The following is a 15,116-nucleotide window of genomic DNA, read 5'->3' on the forward strand; positions in this document are numbered from 1 at the left end:
AACTACGATAATTGAGTTGCGTTACTGTTAACGAAAGTTTAAGATGTTCCATATAACACATGTAATACATTCGTGAAAAATTTCCATAAGTATTCGAATACGATCGCGAGAAACTGTATATGGGAGAAGCTAGAGCTTTTATTATAAGGAAGCAATTAATTACCAGAACGAACACTGTAAGGAGAGAAGGTCTGCGTATGGTCAGACGCAAGTTATCTTCGCCATAAGCGCCATCCTCTGACGCTTGATTTAAAAATTCACGTGAACAAAACTTTCCCACGTATTTCTTTACTTTCTCACAAGCCCAACTCAAACAGATTAAAACTTTCAGAACTTTTATCGATAATATAATAGAGTTTAAAAATGATCTACAGAAGGGTATTATACGTTTATTAATATTAACTTTCAAAATTACTTATATTCCATGAAAATATTCTGTGGAATTAAATTTGCACCTTTTTACATGCACAAATAACTGTATGACGTTTATTGGCAATGATAATCTTTGTTATAATCAATTATTTACTTTATAAATTCGATCAAACTTTTGATTAAAACCGCCGCGAAATTGAATTTTTAATACCTCCATCATTTTTAACTCGTAACGTTAATTTGAATGAAAGCAGGGAGAAAGCATTGTGAATGAAAATTACGTGCTTGAAGTAGAATGAAGCACGGTTTTTTATTCGTTTGGTTTCGCAACGGCAAGTGTTATAATTATTGGTGCTTCGCATCAATTCTAGTACTTTAGCTTAATTGTTCGTTAATTAACTGCGAGAAATTAATTAATACTTCATTCAGCTCGTTACAAAGTTGTTAATGCGGGCAAGTTATTCGATGTGGATTCCGCTGAAGCAGACCTCCAAACATTAATTCGAGCTTATCGAAATCCTAATTCTTACGAAGATGAAACCGTTGTTAATTAAGAAACAAGCACCTTTAGTAGGGAGAATTCTAATTAAAATATTTGTTGCATGTTCGGACTTGTTTAATTCGTTTGTTCTCTTATTTTTCTACCGAAGTATTTGCATTATAAATAATCCAAAAATGTTGGATTTCTATAGTTAACGTTGCGAGAAAATACTTCCTGGACATCCAACTTTTCATCCTCTTATTTTGCTAATAATATACACAAAGTAAAGATAATTAAAAAAGTTCTAATTTTTATGAATAACGTCGCGACAAACTATACATAGATATTATTTATTATGACATGTTACGTCGAAATGGAAGGCGTTAATTAGAAAACTTCTTACTTTACAAACTGATTATGGTATATTATTTCTGATTTTTTCATTTTCTACTCATGTGTAATTAAGTATAACATCACAAGTATAATGTAAATTAAGTAATTACCTAGTTAAATTTGATTTTCATTTGAAGTTCTTGATTAGTTTTGGCAATATCTTTGTAGAAATATTACGATGATACTTCGAAAATTGATGCAAGGCGGGCCAAGTTTCTGTTGGAATTGGATTAAACCATACCGGCAGAACAAACAGCGGAAGGAGAAGAGGGCTGGCTTTGGTCAGACACACTTATCTTCAATCCTAGGCTTTAATTCTTGTTTCAATTTTCTACGTGTATAATACTACTTTCTCGACCAATCGTTACAGTAATACTATCCTCCTTTAAGACGTCTAACTTTTTATTTTCGAAATTTACATTTTATATTTATTTATATAATTTTTCATTCAAATTGAAACACTACCAACGACTTCAAATTCGATTTAATTCCACTATCACACATTTCAGCCTAATTTTTTACCACAATTCACGCTCTATAATATTATAACAAACCACTCAACACCTAATCAAACAGTACAACATTTGGTAATCGTAATTGAATGTTATCTGAAATATTATAATTTTTAAATAAAGTAAATATTTTTCAATGCTACTGAACGCGCAGAAAAGTTAGGAAAAATCCATCCAAACACTTCATTCTCATCTGAACGAAGCCACCCTATTACCATTAATTACTCAACAAATCCCACTTTGCGGAGTTCTTCGTTACCATCAGGCAGATTAAGAGGAATAAGCAGAAGCAAAATCTCCACGGCGTACACCGACTTGTGCGCCGTAATAATTAGCGAACAAGCGAATCGTCAGCATTTTCAGATTCGGCTGATTCGCTGACTTCCGTTCATCCAAAATTAACCGATAAAAGCAATGCTCTTTGCGATCGTTTTTCTTAAATATTTGAAGAATATTCGTTTGGCTTCGATTCTTACCAATGTCGAGGGCCGGTTGAAATCGTCGTCGTCATCGTCGTCGTATCACCCTGCCGTTTTCTGTCGTTTACTCGTCGATATTTCAACGCGGCCTATCTCCGCTGTTCTCTAATGGATAATTTCCATCCCACCCCTGTTGCTGCGTCGAAACTTTGTACGAACGAGCGAAAAAACCTGGTCTGATACGCTTGTTGGCATCGACGATTGCCTCGATCAGAAATCAATAGACCTGTCTAGAGCGTCTCTTCTCAACGCGAGTCTCTCGCGTATGTTGCTTGAATTATTGCCATAGTGTGACACGTGAACCCAAGATCCTAAACTCCCTGAGACGAGTATGCGTGTCTTTTTTATGGTGCTGTTTGAAGAACGGGTTTTACCGAGCTGTTTTTCGTTATAATGTTTTGCAGCGTTAGATATTCTAAGATATTACTGTAATTCAGAGAAGGAAAAATATTAATTTTACAGTTGTCCAGTCGTGTAACATACAGAAGCGGGCATGATGCCAAAGAAGTCTCAAAAACCACAGTCTAAAGTAGAATACCATCAAAGCTCAAATTATAATTCCGAGATGAAGATAAGCCGCAAAATGTCAAATTTGAAACTAATCTAAAAGTATATGTAGAAACTACAGGGTTAGATTTCAGCCGTTGTAACAAGTTTAAATTTTAATTGTGTAAAAGCAAATTCTAGTGAATTAACTCGAAATCATTACCTTCTCCAATCTTTTCGATCTCCTACAGTATAAAACATCGATAGACAAACTTCAAGTGCCTTCCCACACTTTTGTAATTCCTTTATACAAGTTCTGCTTCATATAAAGAAATCTTAAAAGGCACATTCTGAAATACCCTGAACGCACAAACCATCATTCCAAGATTCGTCGAATCCTGCGACCTCTCGGCATCGATAAACCGTCATAAATATCATATCATCGATAAAGTGTCGAGTTTGAAGCGAATATACATATGCAATGTACATATATAAATTACAAGACTATATTCCACGCTTGTTACAACGAGCTCAAAATCGTTACTTTTTCTAATCCTTTTAACCATCTAGAGTAACAAGAAGTCGATAGATTTTTATGCTTCTAAACTTTAAAGTGTCTTCTCATTGCTTCGCAATTCCTTTGGCAAAAGAGCCAACGAAGTCTTGAGAAAACACATTCCAAAGTAGAATATACCCTGGACGCTCAAATTATCATTCCAAGATTCGTCGAATGTTGCATCGTGCCGGCATCGATAAACCATAAAATGAGAATCACTGAGCTGTTCGGGCCGGAGTGTTGGCACAGTGCTCGTGATCGATTACTCGTCATCCGCGCGCGATGTCCCGAGTTCGACGCCCACCGCCCGCTGCCAAACCAAACGTACTTCTTTCTCTTTTTTCCACACCCCACCAACCCCTTCTGCAACCCCTTCTCGCCTATCCTCCTACTCGAGCTCGTTGTCTCCTGCTCTCTTTCCCCTGTTCTATTTCCAACCTACGGGTTCCTCTCTTCGGTCGTTGCATCGATCTCTTCTCTTTCGTTCGCTCCCACCTTTCTCTCTCTTTCTCTTTCTCTCTTTCGACACACGTAGAAAACGGCCGTTGTATACGATGGACGTTCGCACACTCAGACTGATCCTTCCTCTTCTCCTTGCCGGAAGAGAATCGTAGGCTCAAATAAAATAAAAAAAGAAAAAAAAAAGGAAAAGAAGAAGAAAGAAGAGAGAGACCAGCCACGCGGGAGGAGACGATCTTTGCCAAATCAAACTCAAGCCAGCCCCCTCGTCTTCCGTCGCATGCCGGACATTCGGAATATGGTTCGCCGCGTTCAAAGTATCGATCGTAGGTGACTAGACGACCAAACTATGCTCTAGTTTTATCTCCTTTCGATTCCTTCATAGAGGACTCTTTCTTGTCCACGTTGTTGCAGACGAAGGTTCTTTATTGGAGGTTGCTTCGAGCCGGTTGTGTGGATTCCTGGTTTGAATATCGAGAGCTTTGTACGTGGAGAGAGCGACGTTTGAACGGATGACGATTTGCAATGAGCAGAGTTATTATTCATACACGAGCTTCTCCGATTCCTTGATAGACAGTTTTCGTCTCTCTTTCTTTCTTTCTTTCGAAGATTTTGTAAAAATGTTTCGCTGTGCGGATTATGGTTGGAATATTTAGAGTTTCATACATGCAGGTAGATAATTGAGTGGATGATAATTTGGAAGAAAGTGACTAGGATATGATCACGATCATGATCACGACATTTTTCGATTTCTTGATAGAGGATTTACCTCTCCCTATTTGAGAGAGAAAGATGCTTTAGAGGGATTTGATTTGGTTCGGCGAATTGTGATTTGAATATTGAGAGTTTCGTGGATGAAGATAGGATTGTTTGAATGGATAGTGATTTGAATAAGAAGATCACTAGTCTACGACCATTCTCGATACTTGCGTTTTGTCTCCTTTCGATTCTTTGATGGAAAATTTTCTTCTGTTTTTCGCGATAAAGCTTCTTTACAGAGATTTTGTTTGATTTTGAATAAGGTGACACTAGTCCGCGATCATCCACGACACTTTACGATTCCTTGGTACAGGAAATTCCTTCTCTATCCGTTTTGCGGTACGAGGTTTTTTAAAGATACAACATGCATTTATAGTAGAACAACAGGAAAAATATAACAAGCGAGAAAAGAACAATACGTATTTCCTTTAATACGATAAATCTCAATCGACGCGTAATCGAAGTTGAGCCGATCAAACGCGTTATTTTTATTCGAGATTAAAAACGCAAATGCATGAAAACCGCGGATGCTTTCAGAGAGTGCGTGTGACGAAGCTTTATCGAAAGCCACGTGCTTCTAGCGCAAACATCCACCTCTGTCCTTAATTAAAATGTAGAGTAACAAACAACGTGTTGAGCAAATAAAACTCAATACCGGAATTAAAAATACGCAAATGATGAGCCACCGTGCGTTCTTAATTTACATCCACGGCTCTCGTGACTTTCAAATTATTATCATAATCTGGTCGAACGAGTGACTAGCAAGATATTTATTTTCATTAAAAATCCTAGTTGTTATACGGCATGGCTACGTGCGCATGAAAATGTTTTCAACGTGATTTGAAAGAAAACATCAGATTTTCTAATTCTACTCTGATAAATCTTACAATTAATAGAGAAATATGGGAAATATATATTGATCTTTCAGCTTGTAATATTCTTCTATCGTTTTAAATAGGAATATTTGAATCATCCAATATAAAGACGATACGTCGAGAAACGAATGATTTCAAATGATAAACAGGTTTTATCAGGTTTGTCAATTACAAATTTCAATTCTGCTAATATATGTTGATGAATTCATTTATACAATACGGAAATTAATTTTATTGTTTGCATTATTGCAGTATATTAATATTAATTGAAATAATGGTACAATAATAATAGGATGCTAATTATACTAATTAAAGTTAAATAATGAAATTTATGTATAATAATAAAATATAAAATATAAATTCAATATTCTATTAAAATTTCGAACATAGAATTGTTAAACAATATTAATTAATTGTTTAGGATATAAATACTATAATCAAGTTTCTTATCGCCCTTATAAAGATGCGAATTTAACAGCTTTCGTCATACAACATTAAATTACATTCTGATTAAACAATTTGAACCTAGTTACTTTTTAATAATAATTAACAGCTGTAAAGATTTCGTAAACATTTTATCTTGGGATAATAATTAACTTTTGTAAACATTTCGTAAATATTTTATCCTCGGATACTTTTAGATAACATCGTACACAGACTTCCCCGCTTAAAAATTTAGCATCTTAAGCGATATACCACTTCAAAATGCAATCTCTCATTTTCTAAACCGAAAGAGAAACTCGAATCACAATCACTCGTCTTATCTGCGCTATTATCAATTTCTCGATAAACCAATAGGTCAACCGTACAAAAGAAACAATCTCGTTCATATAATGTTTTCTTTGTACTCCACGTAAAATGGAATTCAAATTACTCCATACACTTTTGAAAAAGATCGCCAGATTGGGTAGGTCATTGTCTTACGTTGCTCCCATATAATAAGAACGCTATCTGTCCATTAATCTAGACACAGTTCAAGCACGGCAACGCGTCCCCTAGGATACACAAACCCTTTTCTTTCCCCCTGCTGGTGGCTATTATCGAGGCGAGAGAGAGAGAGAGAGAGAGAGAGAGAAGAAAGTAGAGAGGCAGAGGTCGTACTATGTTCAGAAACGAGAATAAGCCTAGACACTGGACACGCCAGAACGCTGCCAATTCTCCATTGTCCTTGGCAATCGGCCATTCTACCATTTCACCTGTACTCTTCGTTGGGGTGAACATTTTTTTGGAATCACCCAGGTGGAAAATTTTGTTGCAGAACGTTGATTTTTATTCTATTATTAGACAAGACATGTCATTACGTGTACAGAAAAATATATTTCCGGAGGTTTTGTTTTGCGAGTTTGATTAACCAGCTTTCACTCTGTTGAATGAAGTATGACGATGAATATGGATCATATAGAGAATAATATTTTTGAAGAGTTTGTGTCGGAAGGTGTTGAAAATGACAACGTGAGTTCGTGCTCGCCATCCATATGCAGATGCGTTAGTTATAAGAAATAGTAACTAGAAGATAGTTCTAGTTACAATCGATAGATTTAATCGATGCTTCTTTGTTTTTATCCCTAGTTTTTGTAAGAGCTTGCAATAAAGGTTTTTTTTTAGCTCGGAACGGTGTGATAGATTTATCCATTCAATAAAATAATAACTATTGTGATCCTACCTCTGAGTATAGAAATAACAACAGAAGGTCAATTAGAGAATTTTGATTTCGATCGATGAAGTATTAGGTTGTCCGAAAAGTTTCTTTCGTTTTATGAGAAAATAATAGACGCACAACGTTTTTTGTTTTATATTATTTTGTCGAATTACGTACGATCCATTTTGTTTTGTTGAGATAAACACCGTGACTTTTCACAAACTTGCTTTCACGTTTGTATGAAGGTGCACTGTTGTAAAGAACACGTTTGCGAAAGAAAGACACTTTCCGGACAACCTAATGTAACGATGAAGCTGAATTAAATATACAGAAGATATCGTTTTTTGGAATTTCATAGCGAAGGACGAATCAAAGGATTTTGATTCTGTTGGATAAACTAATACGATGAATACGGATTATAATATAAAATATTATTTTTGGAGATTTTCTTGCAAGATGAATTAAATAATTTGTATTCCACTGGATAAAATATGGCAAAGAATTGTTCCGTAATTTTAACTAAATTCTGGGATTCTGGAAAATTGCTGGAAAATTGTATTTTTACATATCTATTATACTACTCCAACATACTAGTCCAACTTCCGCAAATAAAATCATTTCATATCGTTGAAAATAATGGAAACATCGAACCGATATAGAAAACCGAATAATCTACATTCTAAAGATAACAGATATGAAAATAAATATTTTAAAAAATGTACATCATACACGATATAAATTCCTATAAATTATAACTCGCAATTGTAAGAAATCAGTTACGTGATTTACAGTAACGCAATGTACAAGAAATATAAATTGAACGATGAAGTTTGAAAAAGTGACTACTCACCGGTCAGAAGGAGTAACGCCACGGTCGAGTCCATTCCCAAAGCCGAAACTCTTTGAAACGCAATCAATTCAACGCATTCTCGGAACATTCCTGTAACAAGAATTACCAGGTGGTTAGGGAACGAAGCAAAAAGCTGGGATCATAGGGTGGCATGTAGTTTGGAACAGTGTACGTTTTGCTATGATGGATTTTGGGAGTTTCTTGCGGGCGTCGGAGACCGGACGGAAATGGCTTTCCAAGCGATTAATTAGGATAGAAGGTTCCAACGGATTGGTCGGTGATGTATCGATGTTTGAGCGGTAAATACGTTTACTACCCGCATTTATTCGATAAATTTCGCTCGAGAGGTCGTCAAAGTCTATATTAGGATATTATATATAATTCTATACTATGAGATATATACTTGGAATAATATATATAACGCTTTATATAACTTTATGTATTTATTTGTATCTAAAGGATCTGTTTGTCATAGAAGAAAATTAACTTCACCAGAGAAGGTGAATAAATTTATCCTATTCCAATTTTTCCCTATTTATTTATTTATTTTCTATTTCCATTTATCCTGTTTTATAATTTAAAATTGTTTCTCTTTAGAAAAACAACCTTATCCTTTTATCAGCAGGTATTTTTTATCTCCGAATTAAATTGTACATAATAATCCAAAGGGATATTTAAAAAATTCATTTAACAATATTTATCTTAATTTGAAACAACTTTCATTTCATACGAGCGAAATCAACTTTGCCCAAGTACAAGTTGATCCTACCAAATTTGTCATAATTCTGTTCAAAATAATGAAACTGTTTCCCAGCACGGTATTAAACAACTTTCGTTCATAAAATCAACTTAATCCATGTAACGCAGAATCGAGTCAAACTTCGAAACGACATTCGTTACAAAACCTACCATGGCACGAAGTAATTCCCATTCATAAGATCAACTTCGCCTAGAAATGCAAAATTGAAGCAACTTTTCTTTGCGATTTCATAGGTTTAGCAAAAGATATTTTGCCAGCCTATCTTATAAAATCGTTTATGCTAATACAACTTATAGGCTGTAATAGAGTTGATTTCTTAAAACCTCGTTGACGTACTTAGAACACAACAGAGCTTCGTTAAAAATCTAAAAAATTACGAATCCTTTATTGTTCCTCTTTGTTTTTTCCCCGCTATTCAGTGTAAATAACGATTCGATCGATTAAACTGAAGCTATTGGAACATCCTGATCTTAAAGATCATTCGTATTAATAAGACTTAAAGATCCATAAAGTAACGTTTTACTGAAAAATCGTTACCACATCTAAACGCGAATCACAGTTGCAGATTTATTATTCTAAATTTTATTATTCTAGTTGCAGGTATTATTCTAAATCGAAAATTATGTTTCTATACTTTAAGTTCATTCGTGTTCATACGATTTCGTGCTGTAGCGCGAGATTTCTCAAAATGTCGTTAAAAAAAGGTACGAAATAAATCGCACTTGCAAATGTTTTACCGTCACTCTGGCTCGTTCTATTGGGTTGGCAACTAAATGATTGCGGATTTTGTCATTGCCACCTAATGACAAAATCCGCAACCACTTAGTTGCCAACCCAGTATTACGTACCACGAGTTAGGTTTGTATTGCAGTCGTTCGTATTGACGTAATTCGAAAATATCTCAAAATTTCGCTAAAAGGAGTGTCAAAGAGGATCGAACATTTGCGAATCTTTTATCTTCGTTATCCTAATTTCACGTCATTTTACGGGGTTAGTTGGACGAGTTTTGCGAGAGCTTTAACGACGGAGACAGCCTGGAGAATCAGAGGGCGAATTAGCATGCTGCCTACGCATCTGTTGACCATTAATCAATTAGCGCGATTCCACGAGCATGCAGGCGGTGTAACGACTGTCCAAGCGATAGAGTGTCCCCGTGGCGTAAAATTTCAGTTAAATGGCGCACGCTCGTACTACGCGCGTGTTAAATGATCACGTCGAAAACCGCGGCGAGAGTAAAGTTTAATAACGCGACAGAAACGGCCATCGTCAAACCGTACCGGCCAGACCATGGTGGCCGTACAAAATTATTCGCTTTATGGTGCAGTGGTGTATTGTGGTTGTTCATGGTGAAGGATAACGCGCAATGTTTTCGGGAATTTGGTTGGGTTATTGGACGTGAAATACCGGTGAATGGGCATCGTTGGTGAGGATTATGAGGTGTGCTGTATAAATGGAACGAAAGCAGGTGTCGAAGATAAATGTGATTTTTGCTACATTTTTTTAATGAACTATTACAAAAGAAAATGGTAAAATTGGAATAATATTGATACGTGAGATATACATATGAGAGATAGGAACCGAGCTTCATCTTTTTATCAGTTCCACTATTTCATTGCCGAAATATATGACTAACGCCCAATTTTGAACAAAATAAATGGTTGTATGAGGTATGCTGAATAAATCGAATGAAATCGCATGTCGGATATAAATATGATTTTTATCAGGTTTTTTTAATTAATCGTTGCAAGTAATAATAAAATATGGTCAAAATTGGTACGAGTCCCTTAGAAGCCACAGATAATTTTCACAATTTTACTGCCGAGATATATAATTAACGTTCCACTGTCAAAAAATAAATAATTCATTTCCATAATTTTGTTTATCGAAGAAACATGTTAGTAATCGATAATTAGAATCTAAATCTTAATAAATTCGATATTCTATTATATCATTGTTTAAAAAGTGAAACTACCTTTTGCCTTCATTTTTCTTAACAAAGTAGAATCATTTGATCATTCTACATAGAATTAATATTCACGCGGTAACGAAAGTATTTGAGAAAATTCTAAGATTTCCAATCCTTCGTATAATTCTTCCTAAAAATATTTTTAAAGATATTCACCTCATTGTAATATATTTTCTGTTACAGTTAACCAATAAATAATTCTTACCCGTGTCAGAATTCGATGAAGCTATTAAACGTATTCTACATCTGTTAATTCTATAAAATTCTATAAAGACGTGCTCGGAAAAGTAACATGATGTATAAGTGAAGGAATTTCTGTTCGAGATTCCTCGAATGTCCAACGTTGGAATTGAAACGTATTAGGCTGAACGCGGGTACACGTATAAACCGGTCGATAAGCGATAAGATTGATGATGGCGTGGTTAAGATATTCATTTATTTCTGAAGAGTGACACGTTATTTTTCAGGACGCTCTTCGACGAGCGTAATACATTTATCTTAATATTTCATGCTGTCCAGAGAGCCGAAAACGTGTGTGCGTGTGTATATATAGAACAAATGTAACTGCGAACGTTGGAAATAGAAAGAATTACACGACGTTTTTTTATTTTTTACCATTCACATTTTATTCTATTCTAATTCTAAGGGATAACAGTAATTGTAGCTTTCCATTTACATTACACTCTTTTTATTCTTCTTACAAAGCTTTTATTTAATATTCAAGGGCCGAAGATATTGTGATATATAGTAAATGGTAATATACGATAAAAGAAATATTTCATCCCCTGTGTATAAATTGAATTTTAAATTTCAAGGCGATTCATCTCCCTATCAACTTTGGAATAAATCATCGTATTCAAATTCTCTTCTCTTTCTTTTCTTTTTTTTTTTTTCTTATGCAAGAAGTCTAAAGTAGGTATAGTTAGATATTATAAATGAAAGAGAGGAAGAGATTTTTTTATATCGACATATAGAGAACTTTTCCTTTCTGTCTAGGATATTCCCACTATCGAAATATAGACAAAATTGAAATCAAATATGAAACAAAGTGTTTCAACTATCCCTTCATTCCTTTACGATTACATTTTATTCACTTTTTGATAATTCTCCCAAAGGATGATCAATTCCTAGCTTTCTCCAGATCTTTCGATAAAACATCAGAAAATAAACATTAACAATATCCTCTATCCTTCGATTCTATCTTTTATTTTTATTTATATTTATTTATATATTTATTTATCAAATTCCAACATACTACTCTCTATCTCACAATTCTCCATTCTTTACTTATCCACCCTTATTCTTATCATCTTTCTAATCATCCAACATAGAAATTAAATTACCAGAACATGATCGTAATATTAATTGCATACTACTAACTCATGCTACCAACAATTACTGTAGCGGCACACGAGTCAGAGGACGATGCGAATCGAGAGCGACTCGTGTTATTTTGCCTTGGGACATTGACACCGCTTTGACGCAGAAAACGTATGGATAAATAAACTCCAGACAAAACAATGTCGCCGCTACGTGCAACCGTCGATCAAAGACGAATTTGAATTCTTCGACTCTCCCCCGATCAGTATAAATAAGCGGACGCGATCGCAAGGAAATGAATTACAGTTGTCGATCAGTTATCAATGAGTTATCAACGTTGATTAACGTGTCATTAGCGATCCTATTTTACGGCTTACACACTGTACGAGCGTCTCAACAAATATAGCCTGTATACTAATTTATTATTTTAAATATACTCGACGGTTCAACAACAAGCAATAACATTTAATAAATCTCATCCTCTGTACAAGTCCTCTACATTACTATGATTACTTCTTATTAAATAATTAATTAATTTTTCACATCCTCAGAGCGATCGAAAAATAGGAAAAGAAAATTACAGTAAAAGATACTACTCCCTATCCTTCAACTTTGTGTTTCACCCCTATCCATCCTCTCTACTCGTCTTCCATCATCCGTGAAAAAGTACGCGTACCACCAAACTCCTAGTTCCTCGATTTCTTTTTCGTACAGCAGACTAAAACTCCAAGTATCCAGAGTCGCACGTACTCTGCACCGCGGTATAACTTCAAAAAGGCCACGCACGCGGTTGTAGCTGGTTGATCCCAGCGGAACGACGACGACGTCCGGGTTATGGTCGCGTAGGGGTTTACGGGGGTTGTAGGATGGGTGGTTGGCTTTAGAAGCACATTTCGTTGACCGGACAGAAAAGCACGGGAATAGTTCAGTAGGGATGGTGCGGTTGTACTGGTGTCCGGAAGCGCGACGACGGTCATTTTTCACGGCACGGACGTCCGTTTCTGGTCTACGATCACCGCGAAATACAAACAAAAATGGGCCAGGAAATATGCAGAGAATGAATAGTGGCTTCAACTGACTTGTTTTCCGCGTATAGTAACTTTTCTCTTGTTTCTTTCTTTTCTTGCATCTTTAAGAAGTTAATGAGTAACGAGAAGAATAATGTTGTTTGTTAAGAGGTGCATAATTGTACGTACGTACTTCACGGTCACATGATACGTAAATTTGCTAGTTTCTTAATGGCACGTTCTTTTATCTTGCTTTTAATTATCGTAATTTTCCGTTCTATGCGTAAACTTAATTTTAACATTATAATCGAGAAGGTTATTAACGATGGTTCCTCTTATGATTACATGAATCTTTTCCCCCTTTTTAAATGAAGTTGCATGAAATTTTTACTTTAATTCTTACAATTTTTGGTTGCATTATAAATACTAAGAAAAAGAGATTTGTTCTGATACTCGATTTTACCATTGCTATTGGATGTGTAGTTTCCTACGTTACTTGATATTTTTTATCCCATCACTGTGTTATATAAGTTAACTTATTAATGCAACATTCGACGTATATTTATTTACAACAACATTTTCCAATTAAAAGTACGCATATGCTGAAATGTCTACAATTTTCAGCCAAAGTAATGAAATAAAAATTCAATCTTTAGGAAACTACGAGAGATCGTTTAATAAAAGAAATTATTCGATTTAATCCTACGATCGCTCACACTTATACACACATATACTTATGCACTTACACTTTATAAAATAAATTCCAAACAGATCATTTTATATATTACGCTCTATTAAACGTTTCTGTTAATCTAAAAGCTAAACTTCGAACAAAATAATAAAAGATAACTAAACAGCTAGTCCCTGAAATAACCTAAAAAGGTACTCGTCACGAAATAAGTTCACAAAAACGAAATACTCTGATAGTTGTTGCCAGTGGGTGACTTAGCGGCCAACGACAAATATCGTCTCGGTTTTCTCCCCTGTCGATCGTATTTTTTCCTGGTTTATGGTGCGTGCACAAGAATTTACTGTTAAGGTCTCTTAGGGTCTCTTTTTCTTGCACAGCCGAATAGCGACCAGCTTGACTAAAGTAAGCCCAAAAAGGATGATTTATGGTCCGACACGGTTCCTTTCCAAGCTTTTCAGGGAAATCGACCCCTGCGATCGCAACGTATCAGGCGATATGAGAATGGCGCGGGCGAAAAGAATTTAAGCTCAGCCGTTTGATAGGAAGTAGATAGTTGGAAACTGTCCCGAGATGAAAATTTTCGAGAATATTTTGCTAAGCTTGTGACGGAGAAAAATTGAAAATCTTCAATGTTTGCGGTTAGAATAGTTACTTTTTATGGTGTGTTGAGAATATAGGATATGGTTAGAATACGGTTAGGATATGAAACATTTATCAAATCAACAGACACATGAAACGAGATCCAGATATAAGCAAAACCGTAGCTAATGACCGCGTTGTCGATGCGACGCTGAAGAATGAAAGAAGAAAAAGAAGAATATTGTACAGAAAATATTTCCTTATGAAAAATTATTACATAAAACTTAACTCTCCACTCAATATATATTCTACATATTATAATCTATATAATCTATATAATCTATATAATATAAGTTAAAAAAATTTATAACTTTCACTTCTTCCATTTATTATTCGATATACAAATTACGTTCAATATATTAATAGTGTACAGGATAATGGTATTACACATACAGTAAGCTTGTTACTAACTTGAGATGCAATCATTACAATTACTAATGTTATACAATTAGAAATGGAATTAGACCATTTATTAGTAATATTTTTAATTTTTCGCCGCCTCTCGAAAAGGTTGCAATATAATTAGTATGCTGTTTAGTAACTAAATGGGTAATGGAACTGTTGTTGTATATGTGCGTAGATAAAATACAAATAAAATAGAAATTATTTCATACTTTTTAGCGCTTTTCGAAGTCAGTAATATTTTTTTTAGCAGAAAATCTTTTATTTCACATTTCGCCAGCTTTTGACGTGACTAACACGGAAATTCGAGGACGAGGAATCATCAGGATCGTTGCTCATTCGGCCCCAAACCGCAACGTTGCGATTTTTTGCAATTTAAATGCAATAACAACGAAGCATTTTCATGGAGGACAATTTCATGGAGAAAGAGTTCCCGTTACAACATCCTCTCGAGTTCGGTTAGCTTTGCA

The 15,116-nt window shown here is 35.0% G+C and overlaps 1 protein-coding gene across 4 annotated transcripts in view; it reads right to left on the reverse strand.

The window, feature by feature from the left end:
• Dscam3 (Down syndrome cell adhesion molecule 3) overlaps positions 1–15,116 on the reverse strand; it is a 309,001-nt gene that overhangs the window by 140,898 nt on the left and 152,987 nt on the right. For all 4 annotated transcript variants that reach the window (XM_076617056.1, XM_033349145.2, XM_076617057.1 and 1 more), the window contains exon 3: positions 7,862–7,951. In XM_076617056.1, coding sequence (XP_076473171.1) covers positions 7,862–7,949 — 88 coding nt within the window. In that variant the 5' untranslated portion in view covers positions 7,950–7,951. The remainder of the gene's footprint in view (positions 1–7,861; positions 7,952–15,116) is intronic.

This window comes from Bombus vancouverensis, chromosome 3 (assembly GCF_051014615.1).
Source record: "Bombus vancouverensis nearcticus chromosome 3, iyBomVanc1_principal, whole genome shotgun sequence".
Taxonomy (NCBI): Eukaryota; Metazoa; Arthropoda; class Insecta; order Hymenoptera; family Apidae; genus Bombus; species Bombus vancouverensis.